The 14611-nt window shown below is 38.0% G+C and overlaps 1 protein-coding gene across 1 annotated transcript; it reads right to left on the bottom strand.

Moving 5' to 3' along the window:
* Positions 1–2516: 2516 nt before the first annotated feature.
* LOC147632016 (uncharacterized protein At4g26485-like) lies at positions 2517–8345 on the bottom strand. Its single transcript, XM_086807990.1, has 6 exons — positions 8314–8345; positions 8154–8217; positions 6347–6415; positions 3340–3472; positions 2939–3143; positions 2517–2799 (listed from the first exon to the last, which is right to left on the bottom strand). The coding sequence occupies exons 1-6, from the start codon at positions 8343–8345 to the stop codon at positions 2517–2519; spliced, it is 786 nt and encodes a 261-aa protein (XP_086664116.1).
* Between the last annotated feature and the right edge of the window lie 6266 nt (positions 8346–14611).

Here is a 14611-nt window from a genome sequence, read left to right as displayed (position 1 = left end):
TGAGAAGAAGAATGAAAATGGTATGGGTGCCAAAAGGAATATTGGAGGTAATTTGTCCAAACTTCAAAAATTTCGGCATTATGCCATCTTTTTTCAAATCTTTTGACAGATTTTGTCAGTATAACAGATCCTAGATAACACCACAATCCGCCTGAATATGGAGTTTTTGGCTAGATTAGAGAAAAAAAACTCAAAATGGACACTACTACCTCCAAAGTAGTAGAGGAGACAAGAAAATATTCTTGTGCACGTGGCACACTCTCTTTGGCTCTTTTCTTAATCACGAGATTAATAAAAGACCCTTTTTTAGACATTTTTGGTCCTAATGATGAAAAGACAATCCCCCTTTATTCTATAGAGAGCTCTTCTTTGTGTCTTGAGAGAGTTGAGGGAGAGAGTATTCTAGGATTGTGCCTCTTCTATGCTTGTATGATTTATGCTTGTATAAGAGAGTGAGAGAGAGTGATTACCTTATGCAACGGTACGAGCGACTCTACGGTGACAGCATGGAGGTGAAGCTTGGAGGTTTGGAGCTTAACAAGTGAGCTTGGAGGCCTTGAGCAAAAAGGACTCAAGTTCGAAGCACTGGTAAGTGCCCTACGACGGTTGTGATCTATTGCTCATCCTTTATTTTAAGTGAATGCATTGAGTTTCCTCTTGGAGATGTGGTAGCCCATAACACCTGTAGGGCTTGAAGCAAGCACCCAATGGCAATACCAGCTAACATAGGGCTTGAAGCAAGCACCCAATGGCAATACCAGCTAACAGATGGATGTACAAATGCTTGTACCAGTGTTGGATAACAAGTGAGTGGAAAACAATTTAGTCGGTCTAGCTAGCCTCACTAGAAAATGAGAACCAAAGGAAGAGTCTTGACGATTAATCAACCCTAATTATAAAAGTAATTAACCTTAATTTTTATTAATCAAAGATTAATCAATCCTAATTCCAACCATTAGACATAATTGATGGTTGAATCTTACCGTTAGGGACTTGCCACCATAGCTCCCTATCACTTCATATTATAAAAGCCCCTTGTTTATTTATCATCATGCTTAATCTACCATGTTAATCCTCTTTTGGGATCCACCTTAAATCCCTCAATCACACCTCTCTCTCTCTCTATCGCACACGCACACATCAGTCTCTCTCTCTCTCTCTTACACGCACACACACATCCCTGTCTCACATCACACACACACATACATCACATCTCTCTCTCTTACACGCGCACACACATCCCTCTCTCACATCACACGTCACACACCCACCTCTCTCTCTCTCTCTGTCTCTCTCTCACACACACATGGCATGAAGGCAGCGTGGACAGGCTGAGGAAAGGGCGTGGACCGACATAGCACGAAGGCAGTGTGGACGGGCTGAGGAAAGGGCGCGGACCGACATGGAGGGGCTGCAGTGGCGAGCGATTGAGGGTGCGTCGTGTGTGGCTACAATAGATGGCTCGTGCAGGAGCCATCTGTTTGGGGTTTTTTGAACTTTTCAAGGCGTCACTTAAGCGATGCCTGCAGAAGTAATGTAACTTAGGCGACGCATTACAGTTTCCAAGCATTGTTTTAAGCGTCGCTTATGCGATGCAAGCAAATTCTCTCATTCTCAAATAACAGTTTAAAGTTTATCATAGTCCTTGTTGCTAATAATCAAAATTGCCTATTACCATTGATATAATAAGATACTATTTGTACATGATTCCCCAAGGTCTACATTTATCTCTCACTACAATTGAAATTTCACCTTCTCAAATATGTAATATAATATTCAAAGTATTAATATCATCTTATAAATAGTAATACTATCTTAAATTATATAAATATATTTATGTATGTATATATATTGAGATTATAATACAATAACTAAATTTTAAATAGCAAACTCTTATTCTCAAATAACCGTTTAAAGTTTATCATAGTCCTTGCTAATACTCAAAATTCCCTATTACCATTGATATGATAATAAGATACTATTCGTACATGATTGGCCTACACTTGGAACTGGGTAGATTTAGTGCTCTATTAAGTAGAGTTCTCACAAATTATGGGGTTCCACTTCCAGCTATTGAAAATAGAGAAACAAAAATGGAAAAGTAGAAATCAAATGATACTTAAGGATAAGGCCATGCGCCAACACTCGAATATGCTTCTCTTGTAATAAGGAGCTGCTGGTCTCTATTCAAAGTATTAATATCATCTTAAGTAATACCAATAAATAGTAATAATATTTTAAATTATACAAGTATACTTATCTATGTTATATATATGAGATTATAATACGATAACTAATTTTTGAATAGCAAATTATACCCTTAATTCTCCAATAACCATTAAAAGTTTATCATAGTACTTGCTAATTAATCAAAATGTTCGTGTTAAATTCTCACAAATTATCGGGTTTACCACTTCAGCTATTGAAAATAGAGAAACAAAAATGGGATTGGTGTGCAAAATGCTACTGAAAGATAAGCCCATGCGCCAACACTTGTAAGGAGCTGTTGGTCTCCTTCATGGAGAGTTCTTGCAGAAGATGTGGGTTCCCGAGAGCTGCACGGGGAATGTTTGTGCGCAACCAACGCCTGCTCCCCTGCGGTTAACGTAACCAGGGTAGGTGCTGCGATCAAAGGAAACGCAGCGCTCCAAAGTCAGCCCGCTCTTGGCGGCCTCGCCCTCCAAGTCCCACTCCGTGTAGGGTTGTCGGCCCACGTGGTGCGTCACGTGCACCTCGCCCTTGTCTTTCAAGAGCCGAGCAGCATTGTGGAAAAAGCTGTGGAGCAGCTGTTTGTTGGCTCTGTCCACAAAGAAACAGAAAAAAAAAAAAGAGGGGAAAAAATTAAATCATGTATAATCATGCCACCTTCTGCATAATCATGCCACCTTCTGCATGGTTGGCGAAGAAATGTAAGACTGAGCGTTTACGCGGTACATACTCGATTCTGCAGCGGCTCGTCTCGCCCATACCCAAGATGAACCCCGCATGCGGAAAATTGTACACTATGCGGTCAAACGATAAGCTTCGCAGTCGATCGTCCTCAGCCATACTCCTTACATCCACCCCATGCATCACCACCACCCCTGATTTCCTTAAGCTTTCTAGAGTAGAATTGAACCTGGGATACACACGCTGCAACGTCTCTGCTTAACAGAAAAAGCTCGTTGATAGTTATGAGCCTTAGAAAATCTCAGTCGAAAACCTTAGAAATGCGCATGACACACGATGCGCCTAGTTAGCGTTTGCAACATCTCACGTTCATAATTATGAACCCTACAAAACCTTAGTCGAAAACCTTAGAAATGCGCATGACAGACGATGCGTTTAGTTAGACTTTACCTAAAGAATCCAGAGAAGTGGCTGTGAGGGTACGAGCAGTGACAAACGCCTCAGCAAGCGCGTTGGCGAAAGAGAAATCACCCTCCCCCACCAGCAAGATGTGTTGCTGGTTCGAGTAAAGAGATATTCTCCTCTCGGCCACAGTGACCAGCTGCTCACTGCAAGCCATTCCTCTCTGATCATCCTCGACCTTGATGACCTCATTGCAAGTCATCTCGTCCACAATGACCAGCTGCTCATCGCAAGCCATTCCTCTGCTCTCATCCTCGTCAACGACCTCATTGCAAGTCCTCTCATCCTCGTTAATGATCTCATCGCACGCGCAGCCCATGTTGCCCATGTGTTGAATGAGGAGTTGAAGAAACGACCTCAAGCAGAGCACTGGCCCGCTAATTTTAGAGGACATACTCTGCACTTTCACACCCATTACAACAAAAAGTAAAGCTTTATACGATACCTTTTTCACGATCGGTTCTGTGTTGCAATAAGGTGCCACTTAGTATAATGATACATCACTCCCTCGCCTTGGTTTACGCGACGGGAAATCAGATCTAAATCGATTTCTCGAAAGAAATGTCGACATGAGTAGAAAGACATCGAAAAGATGTTCATGGCCGTCCATGAGGGAATGGGAGAGCGAGATCTTCCCCTTGCTAGGTGAAGAAAGGTGTCATGAAGTGTGTAAACCGCCTTAGCTAGCCATCAAGTGTGCACACCCCGTAGCTAACCATCACAAGAAGCCGTCCAGCCACCGGCCCTAGAAGGCTCGGATGAAGCAACCGTCCTCCCCTTTATCGGATTGCAATTTGCATCATCACCTCTCATATCAAATTATCACAAGGCCACAACGTCAACTCTAGCATGCATAGCAACCCTTCCATATTCCCGCTCGTGGATAAAGAGTGCCCAAGACTTGCCTTTTGGCAGGTTGATTGCCCTTCTCTCTCTTTCTCTCCAGCTTTTTCTTTTTAGGGAGGAAGGTAATTATATTATATAAACACTCGGATGCTTTACAAAAAGTTCAAGAAAACTAAAAACATTTTGTTTATACTAATTCTCCTCTCTCTCTCTTTCTCTCTCCCTCCTTATTATTTTTTCCCTTTACAACAAAACAAAAAACATTTTGTTTATACTGATTCTACTCTCTCTCTCCTCTTTTTCTGTCTCTTCCTTCTCCTCTCTCTTTTCCTCTTTAAAAACGCTCATTAATAAAACAAATACCTTTTTTTTTTAATCCTCTCTCTCTCTCTCTCTCTCTCTCTCTCTCTCTCGAACTCTGTCTAACTCTCTCTTTCTCTCTCTCTCTCTCTCTCTCTCTCTCTTTGCCTTTTTCTAACTCTCTCTTTCTAATTATCTCTCTCTCTCTCTCTCTCTCTCTCTCTAACTCTCTCTATTTCTTTTTCGAATTGGCTAACTCTCTCTCTCACTCTCACTCTCTAACTCTCTCCCTCTCTCTCTCTCTTTAATACTCTCTTTCTAACTCTTTTTCTTTCTCTTTCTAACCCCCTCACTCTCTATAACTCTATCTCTCTCTCTAACACTCTCTCTTTCTCTCTCTAACTCTCTCTTTCTCTAACACACAACACAGACTCTCCCTCTAAGTCTCTTTTTCTCTCTATCTAACGCTCTCTCTAAACCCCCCTCTCTCTCTAGCACTCTCTCTAACCCTCTTTCTAATTCCCTCTCTCTCTCTCTCTCTCTCTCTCTCTCTCTCTCTCTCTCTAGCACTCTCTTTCTCTCTCTAACTCTCTGTCTAACATCCGTCTCTCTCTCTAACCCTCTAACTTTCTCTTTCTTTCTCTCTAACTCTATAACCCTCTCTCTCTCTCTCTCTCTCTCTCTCTCTAACCCTCTAACTCTCTTTCTCTCTATTACTCACTCTCTCTCTCTCTAACTCTCTTTAACTCTCTCTCTCTCTCTCTCTCTCTCTCTCTCTCTCTCTCTCTCTCTCTCTCTCTCTCTCTCTCTAATCCCCTTCCTTTCTCTGACTCTCTAACCCTCTAACTTTCTCTCTCTAACACTCACTCTAGGCTCTCTCTTTCTTTCTTTTTCTAATTCCCTTCCTCTCTTTGACTCTCTAACCATCTAACTTTCTCTCTCTAACTCTATCTATCCCTCTTCCTCTCTCTCTAACACTCACTCTCTCTCTAACTCCCTTTACCTCTCTCTCTCTCTAACACACTCTCTTTATCTTTCTCTAACTCTCTCTCTCTAACTCTCTAACCATCTCTCTGTCTCTTTCTCTAACACTTTCTCTAGCCCTCCCGCTTTCTCTCTAATCCTCTCTCTCTCTAACTTTCTTTCTCTTTGTAACCCCCCTCTCTCTCTCTCTCTCTCTCTCTCTCTCTCTCTCTCTCTCTCTCTCTAACTCTCTTTATTTCTAATCTTCTATCTCTCTAACTCTCTAACTTTCTCTCTCTCTAACTCTCCTTATTTCTCTTTCTAACCTCCTCTCTCTTCTCTAACTTCCTCTCTCTGTTTTTAAGACTCTCTCTCTCTCTCTCTCTCTCTCTCTCTCTCTCTCTCTCTCTCTCTCTCTCTCTCTCTCTCTCTCTCTCTCTCTCTCTCTCTCTCTCTCTTAAGCACACCCATTCCTGCTAATGCCAGGTGAGGTCTTGCGCTCATCCGCACCCGGTCACACACTCTCGAGATTGAGAGAGGAGCATGGAGCGGTGTCTCGAGAGAGAAAAGATTATGCCGGCTATGTAGTCTGGGAGCAGTGGAGACAGAGGAGCATGTTCTTTTAACATGCCCACAATATCAGTACATAAGGAGAGATTTCAGCACCACTTTAGAAGGATACACCGACTTAGTGAATTTGCTCTCGCATGGCCAACTTGCTGCCCTTGGCATATACTTCATCAAAATTCTCAAGCACCGTGACTACCTTGTAACGCAATTGGCCACACACTAGTTTCCCTCCCATGAAAGGAGGAGGCTTTGTTTACAGCTTTTGTACACTTACTTCGTTGGGGTCCCATGGGTCGTTTTTCGGCCTCCCGAGGACGATAATATATTCTTCTTCTTCTTCTTCTTCTTCTTCTTCTCTCTCTCTCTCTCTTTCTCTCTCTAACCTCTTGCTTTAACTCTCTTTCTAATCCCCTCTCTCTCTCTAACTCTCTAACCCTCTAACTCTCTCTCACTCTCTCTAACACACTCTCTCTCTCTCTAACTCTATTTACCTTTCTATAACTCTCTCTCTAATTCTCTTTCTCTCTCTTTCTTTCTCTTTCTAACCCCCCTCACTCTCTAACTCTCTTTGCCTTTCTCTAACTCTATCTCGGTCTCTCCTAACACTAATTGTTTCTCTCTAGCTCACTCTCTTTAGCTTTCTCTAACTCTCGAAGCTTCTAACTCTTTAACCTTCTCACTCTCTCTCTAACTTACTCTCTTTACCTTTCTCGAATCCCCTCTCTCTCTCTCTCTCTAACTCTCTCGAATTTTCCAACTCACACTCTCTTTAACTCACTCTCTAACTCTCTTTACCTTTCTCTAAGTCTCTAACTCTCACTCTCTCGAACTCTCTTTCTTTCTCTTTCTAATCCCCCCTCTCTCTCTTTCTCTCTCTGTCTAGTTCTCTTACACTCACTCGCACTCTAACTCACTCTCTCTCTCTCTTGCTTTCTCTTTTTAACCCCCCCTCTCTCTCTCTCTCTCTCTCTCTCTCTCTCTCTCTCTCTCTCTCTCTCTCTCTCTCTCTCTCTAACCCTCTAAACCCTAAACCCATATATAGTAGCAGTAGCAAAGTCGTAGCAGTATTAGTAGTGGTGGTCGTATATATATGGTAGTATTAGTGGTAGTGGTGGTATATAGTAGTAGTAGTGGTGGTGGTGGTGGTGGTGGTATGTGTGTGTGTGTGTGTGTGTGTGTGTGTGTGTGTGTGTGTGTGTGTGTGTGTGTAGTAGTAGTAGTAGTAGTAGTAGTATTATGGTATAAAGAGTAGTAGTATAGTGTAGAAGAAGAGAAGAAAGGAGGACCTGCCACGTGGGCTAGCTCGAAACCACCACATGGCATCTCCCAAATAAGATATAGAAGATGTGAAAATTGCCATTTTAGGAGTAGCCACATGTGAGTGTGGGGCCACATAGCCACACTCCACCTCACTCTACAAAGGGGTGAAAAGAGTGTCTAAGTTTCCTTCACAAATAAGGAAAAAACTTTCTACACTAACATTTATGGCCTAAGAATGGAGTAAAACCCCAAACACTTCAGACAAGCATTAATGACACTTGTAAAGGCTTGCTCTTATACAATAAGAGGATGTGTGCATAGCCACATCCACAAATGCACACACACACACACTGCAACAAAGGAAATTGGGAGTTTCAAATTTCTCTCGTGTGGCCATGCACGTGGTAGGGGCACATAGCTAGAGCCATGTATATAGTCGCAAACATAACCATGTGCATAGCTGCGCTACATTTAGTGTTAAAAATGGGGGTGATAGGGGAAATGGGAGAGAAATAGATTTGCTTCTCTCTCTCCTATCGCCCCCCCACACTCCCGCATTATAAAAAAACTAACATGCATAAAAAATACAACATTGATAACATTTTATAAAAAACTTAAAGTACATTTACATGAAAAAGCTTCATTAATAAATAAAAATATATATTGAGAGTAGTCCACGTCAAGTTTTACATATCACTTTTACATAAGCACAAACAAGCAAGATGCCTATATTAAGTATAAAGGAAGCATGTTCAAGGTCAAAATGTTGTTTCAAAATAGAGTGTAATAACAAGCAAGCAAACTAAGATATTGTTTGTAAGATTACGAAGATTCTCTTCAAATGTAATCCTCCTCCTCCTCACATTAATCATTTGTATCCTCCGCACCACCACCTTCACCTTCATCCTAACCACTTCCATTCTCCTCCTACATTGCATAATGTAAAAGTATACACATTTAGTGCTAAAATATGGTCATATAGATCTTCAAAGAAATTAAGTACATGCAGGATCAACTACTCACCACATAATTACATTGGGCTCTCTAGATGTCATTGTTGTTAGTCACTACATTAGGCTTATTTTGGACTAAAAAATGGGCCTCTTAGGGAATGCCATGTCATCAAGGCCTATAAATATCACAGGAGTGAGATTTTTCAAATATTTTGCTAACCAATTTTTGTAAAAGAAAGCTTCTAGAGAGCAAGCAAGGGCTAAAATAGCCATGTAACCTATTTTTGTATGTAATAAAAACTACAAATACTCAAGTGGGGATGCTTTTGGCACACGCATGGGGGGGCAGTTTGTACCCAATCTGGTGTTTCTCGTGCTTGTATTTTTTGTTCTACACGCTTCTCGAGGATCGTAGATTTTCATCACAATCAAAATGGGGGTCATGGGTGAACCTTCCCCACCTTATATCAAAACCCCTTCATGAAACATATCATTGGAAAGCTCTTGATGAGTAGGTTATAAATATATAATCTCCAACAAATTTAGAGTTGATATGCTCAAGACCTCCAAAAAGTAAATTTAAAATCTCCGTATGGATCCCCTAAGCTCATTGGTTGAGAGAGCATCTTATTAGAATATTCTAAAACCTTAGGATGCCCATTTTAGAGTGCAAAATAAGCCTAATGCTTCCCCTTGTGTAAGACACTTCCAAATTTTGGCTTCAGTATGACATCTATGATAACTATTCTATAAAGCTTTATGATTAAGCATTATGCGTAAAAGTCTTTATATATAAGGATTTAACTAAAAGCCACTTTCAAGTTTTAGCTTCAGTATGACATCTATGAGATATAAACTGTTCTCTTTATACATATAGTTTACTCTTCATGGAGAGACAAAGAGAGATTGGAAAGGGAAGAGAGATAGAGAGCTTGTTATTAATTGTACAGTTTACTCTTCATGGAGAGAGAGAGAGGGAGAGAGAGAGAGAGAGAGAGAGAGAGAGAGAGAGAGAGAGAGAGAGAGAGGGGGGGGGGGGGACGAGGGACGGGGGACGGGAGAGCTTGTTATTAATTGTACAGTTTACTCTTCATGGAAATAGAGAGAGAGAGAGAGAGAGAGAGAGAGAGAGAGAGAGAGAGAGAGAGAGAGAGAGAGAGAGAGGGGACGAGGGACGGGGGACGGGAGAGAGGGAGAGAGAGGAGACATGAAGATAGATTCCAAAGGTAAATTATATATAGGTTCTCCTCATTAATCAATTAATTTTATGAATTCTTAAAATCAATAAATAATCTTTGGTATTTATTATATTTTTTATAATAAGAGAAGCATGACAAGACAGACAAGGATGAGTATCAGCACCACTAAGAGGATCTTGCAAGTGGGGCTTGGGATGTGAGCGAGATGGCGATAGTGCACACCCCTCAAATGACAAGGAGCATTAGACTTTACTAATTACCTCATTCATGATATTTTTATACTGTTCTTTCAGTGGTGGTCTCTACTCTTTATGTAGACATCTTGTGTGCGTATCTCCATATATACATGTTTATACACAAATTTTGAGTGGTATCTACTCTCTATCTACCCATTTTTAAGTGGTCTCTACCCTCTATGTATGCATCTATATATACACATAATTTTTAGAATCTATTTTTTGGGTTTTTTGGACTTTTTCAGTATTATTATTTAAAAATAATAATTATTAATTAAGTTCCAACTATGAAGCAATCTAGGAATTATGAATTAAATTTAATAAAATTTTCTTACAGTGTCTACAATATCAAAGTGGGTGTCTAGCATGACGAAGAGTGTGATGACAATAGGGTCCTCTCCACTATACTTGTACACTTATGTATGGTATGGTTGGTGAGATAATGATTGATATATGTCACTATTGGTTTATAGGCTATATGATAGCAGTCACTTTGGTTACTAGAGTTATGGCGTAGTTATAGTGCCTACTCATGTAGTCTAGTTCACACAATGGACTTTGTATATTTTAGTAGTAGAGCACTTTCCCTTGTAATATGTACTCTTATCCTTGTATGGTTACAAATAATGGTGTACAATAAGGGTCCTCTTTGTGGTTCACATTCGAAGATTTTTTGTAGCAAAAAATAGTTATTTTTCACTAAAAATGGTTAATCTCACTCACCCACTTAGAAAATAAATTTGACATTGAGCTCTTCTAATGAAACATCACACCATTAGCCTCGTGCACTTGAATATATGGTCCGATAAAAAATAAAAAAATTCAAACATTAAATTTCCTGTGTTACAAATATAGTGTATATGGCATGTCCCAAACTTGAATAGTTATGAGGAGTTAATTCATGGAATTTATATTCCCATATTAACATCATTTATGAATTGAAGTTAATTCATAGAATATATATTTTCATGTTTTCTATTTTAATGAATTCTCCTAGATGGGTTTAGATTGGGATGCCTTTCTAAATCCAAGTGATCATAGCTTACTTATGTATACAAAGGTGAATCTGTACATACATGGGAGTATTGGTTACATCATCTTGATGTCATGTGTTTCGTATCGTTGTTTATATTTTTAATCAATTAATTTATAATTAATTGATTAGCATAGTTGATATAAGTGCATATCATTGGATTGGATAATGGAGATGAGCTGGTGGTGATAAGGAATATTTTGATATATGATTTTGTGACCACAAGAATCATTAATTCATTTTGGGCACACTATCCATATTTATTGACGATGTATATATTATTTGAAACATGTGAAAGACCCCTTGTCCGTTTTTTATTTTACAAGATGTGTAAATATCTATATGATTTTAGGTTCAATAAAAAAATTCAAACATTAAATTTCCTGTGTTACAAATATAGTGTATATGGCATGTCCCAAACTTGAATAGTTATGAGGAGTTAATTCATGGAATTTATATTCCCATATTAACATCATTTATGAATTGAAGTTAATTCATAGAATATATATTTTCATGTTTTCTATTTTAATGAATTCTCCTAGATGGGTTTAGATTGGGATGCCTTTCTAAATCCAAGTGATCATAGCTTACTTATGTATACAAAGGTGAATCTGTACATACATGGGAGTATTGGTTACATCATCTTGATGTCATGTGTTTCGTATCGTTGTTTATATTTTTAATCAATTAATTTATAATTAATTGATTAGCATAGTTGATATAAGTGCATATCATTGGATTGGATAATGGAGATGAGCTGGTGGTGATAAGGAATATTTTGATATATGATTTTGTGACCACAAGAATCATTAATTCATTTTGGGCACACTATCCATATTTATTGACGATGTATATATTATTTGAAACATGTGAAAGACCCCTTGTGCGTTTTTTATTTTACAAGATGTGTAAATATCTATATGATTTTAGGTTCACATCTATTTTTGAAGTAGATTAGATTGCACACTCAATAAAGCAAGCTATTCTTGAAGAAGTTGAAATATTTATAAAAGGACACTATTTTGAGCCTAAAATTTTATCTTAAGAAATATATTTAAGTACACCAAGAGGTGGGGGCAAATTGGACCCAATCTTGTGTCTTACGCAATTGTTTATTCTATTTATGCTTGATATTTAATATTTTTGTAATCAATTATTTGGATTCATGTCAACCTCCCATAACAATAGTATCAGAGCCAACGTTGATTGCAACAATTGAAAGCAGTGAAGAGCTAGTGGACAAAGAGGTAAAGTAAGAAGCTTAATAAAAGGTGAATTTTCAATTGCAAAGCCTAGAAGAGACTATGGTTTTAAAGAAAAGCTTTCTTTTGTCCATTGGAAAAAAAAACCATAGCTCTTTTACCCAAAGGTCATTACAAGGTGGAAAACCATTTTTCATTTCGTAAAACCATTCAAAAATCCAAAGTGGTTTTTCTGATTTCCAACCCTTTTTCTGATCGGCCACCACTAATGTTTTTCACCCATTCCAAAGGCCCCAGAACCCCCTTTCCTTTGATCCCTAGATTCACTTCCCCTCCATGGACGGCGTCAGGGGGTGCACAAAATTTATCCTTCATTATTATTTTTAATCGCCTACGCACTACGCGATTAGTTGTCGCGTAGTTATTTTACTTAAAAGCTTTAGTATATAAAGCTTTAAAAGGCTTACAGCTTTTAAATCTACTACAGCTTTAATATTATAAAGGCTTATTAAAGCTTTTCTAAAAGCTCCCTAGTCCTTACAATTCTCATTTTTTTAAACCTCTACCCTCAACCTCATAGAGAATCCTGTAAATTTTTCATTTTCAGATATTTTTTAAAAATTAAAAATTTCTTTTATCCATCCAAAAATCACTCTTTTTACCCTAATTTATCCTTTTTTGAGCTTGAAAAATTCCTACAATTATAAAAAAATACCACGTAAATTTTTTAAAAATCCTCAAAGCTTGTGACAAATTGGCCATGTTCTCGATCATTTATGCATGCCGGTTAAAATCAAGGTAACATTATTTATTATTTCTTTTCAAGACTAACATGTTTGTGACTCTTTTTTGCCTGAATATTTAGTACCCATTGCAATGACTTGCCCATATCCTCCAATCCACAACAACCATCCAAACTTCTACAAATCGTGGCAAAATTTCTACGACTCCTTATATATATCTACATGCAACACACACTTACTTGAGGTATTATTGCACATCTTCCATGATCAATCCAAAGATTAATTGTCAAAGCTATGGATGAATGATTATGAAGCATGTTTTGTCATGATCCCCATTGACAACACTCGCATATTTCCTCCTAATATTCAATTTTGTCAACTCATAGGGCAATACAAAATCATTCACGAATACAAAATCGAAGATGATACCACCCTATGTTGTGAACACTTTCTTTCCCACTCCCATTTCCTTTAATCCCACTTATCTCCTAAAAGGATATTTGTCGTGATGCATACACATGTCTTTTGACAATTGTAGAATCACACTTTTATTTGTACCACTTCAATCACTACTTGGAGATAATGACTTTTTACTTTTAACTTCCTATTCGCATATCACTATAATACTTTAACATTTCTTTGTATATATTTTTATATTATTAACTAATTTATACATCAACAAGAAAATGTAATCTTTATCATCTATAGTTGGTCAAGTATAAAGGACACCCCATCGAAGATTCCTCAATGGCTACCTAATCATGCCCTTGCTACCTATCCATTCTTGATTGCAGCTTATGTTCATACTAGCCCCTTATGATTGTTTATAATTTTATGACAACTAAGGATAGTTGCTTGTCACCCCCAAGGCATATTATGAGAAGTTAATTCATGGAATATATGATTCCACATTTACCATTGTTTATGAATTGGAGTTAATTCATAGAATATATATTGCCATGTTTTCCATTTTTATTAATTCTCCTAAACGGTTGGGATGCCTTTCTAAATTCGGGCGATTGTATCTTACTTACGCGTACACTAGTGAATCCATACATGTGTGGGAGTTGGCATCGTCTTGATGTTATCAGTTTCATATGGTTGCTTATATTTTGAATCAATATATTTATTAATTAATTGGCATAGTTATTACATGACCTTTTCTCCAAGTACAAGATTTCAATAAATTTTATAAATTACTTTAAATAAGTCAATTACAAGTTAATACATCAACTTTAGAAGAAGAACTAAATGGAAAACTTAAACGAAAAAATATTCATGAACACAAGACAAAAGCATTGGGTCCAATCTGTTCCCCCATATGTAAGACCCGCGGACTCACATATGAGTATTTCAATTATTTATTAAGGTATGAAGTAATTTGATACAATCATACATCTTCTCATCAGAGGAGAAAAGAGAAGATAGAAAGAAAAAAGAGCTTCATCCAAGGAACTTGCAATTCTTACAAACCATGTTTAATCTCTCTCTCTCTCTCTCTCTCTCTCTCTCTCTCTCTCTCTCTCTCTCTCACTCATGAAATAATTAAACCATATAAGGAAAACAATAAGATAACTAATACTCCCTGTAGACGTTTGCATGTCTCAGCCTGTCTTGGCTCCCTGTATACAAGTACAGGCATGTAACTTGCAGTCATCACTGTAGCTCTCTGGTTTTTTCTCAAAATATAGTCGAGTTGGTACTTAAAATTACGAGAATAGGCCTGGCCTATAACTCAACGGTCCGTTTTGCTAAATTTCATGTATGCAAAAACCAACCTACTTTTTGGAGATCTTTATCATAAATATGCTATTTTTATCATAAATTTATTTTCTTTATATTTCTCTAATTGTTTAGAGATATTCATACTCTCATCTCTAACTATAATTTTTATTAAATAACTATAATTAAATTCTCAAGAAAGTTCACTCACATAACAGTCCTCTGGTTAAAGA

This window comes from Cibotium barometz, chromosome 14 (assembly GCF_041138505.1).
Source record: "Cibotium barometz isolate CiBa-2024 chromosome 14, ASM4113850v1, whole genome shotgun sequence".
Classification (NCBI taxonomy): Eukaryota; Viridiplantae; Streptophyta; class Polypodiopsida; order Cyatheales; family Cibotiaceae; genus Cibotium; species Cibotium barometz.
Note: the sequence above shows the minus strand (reverse complement) of the source record. Positions and strands in the feature narration are given on the sequence as shown.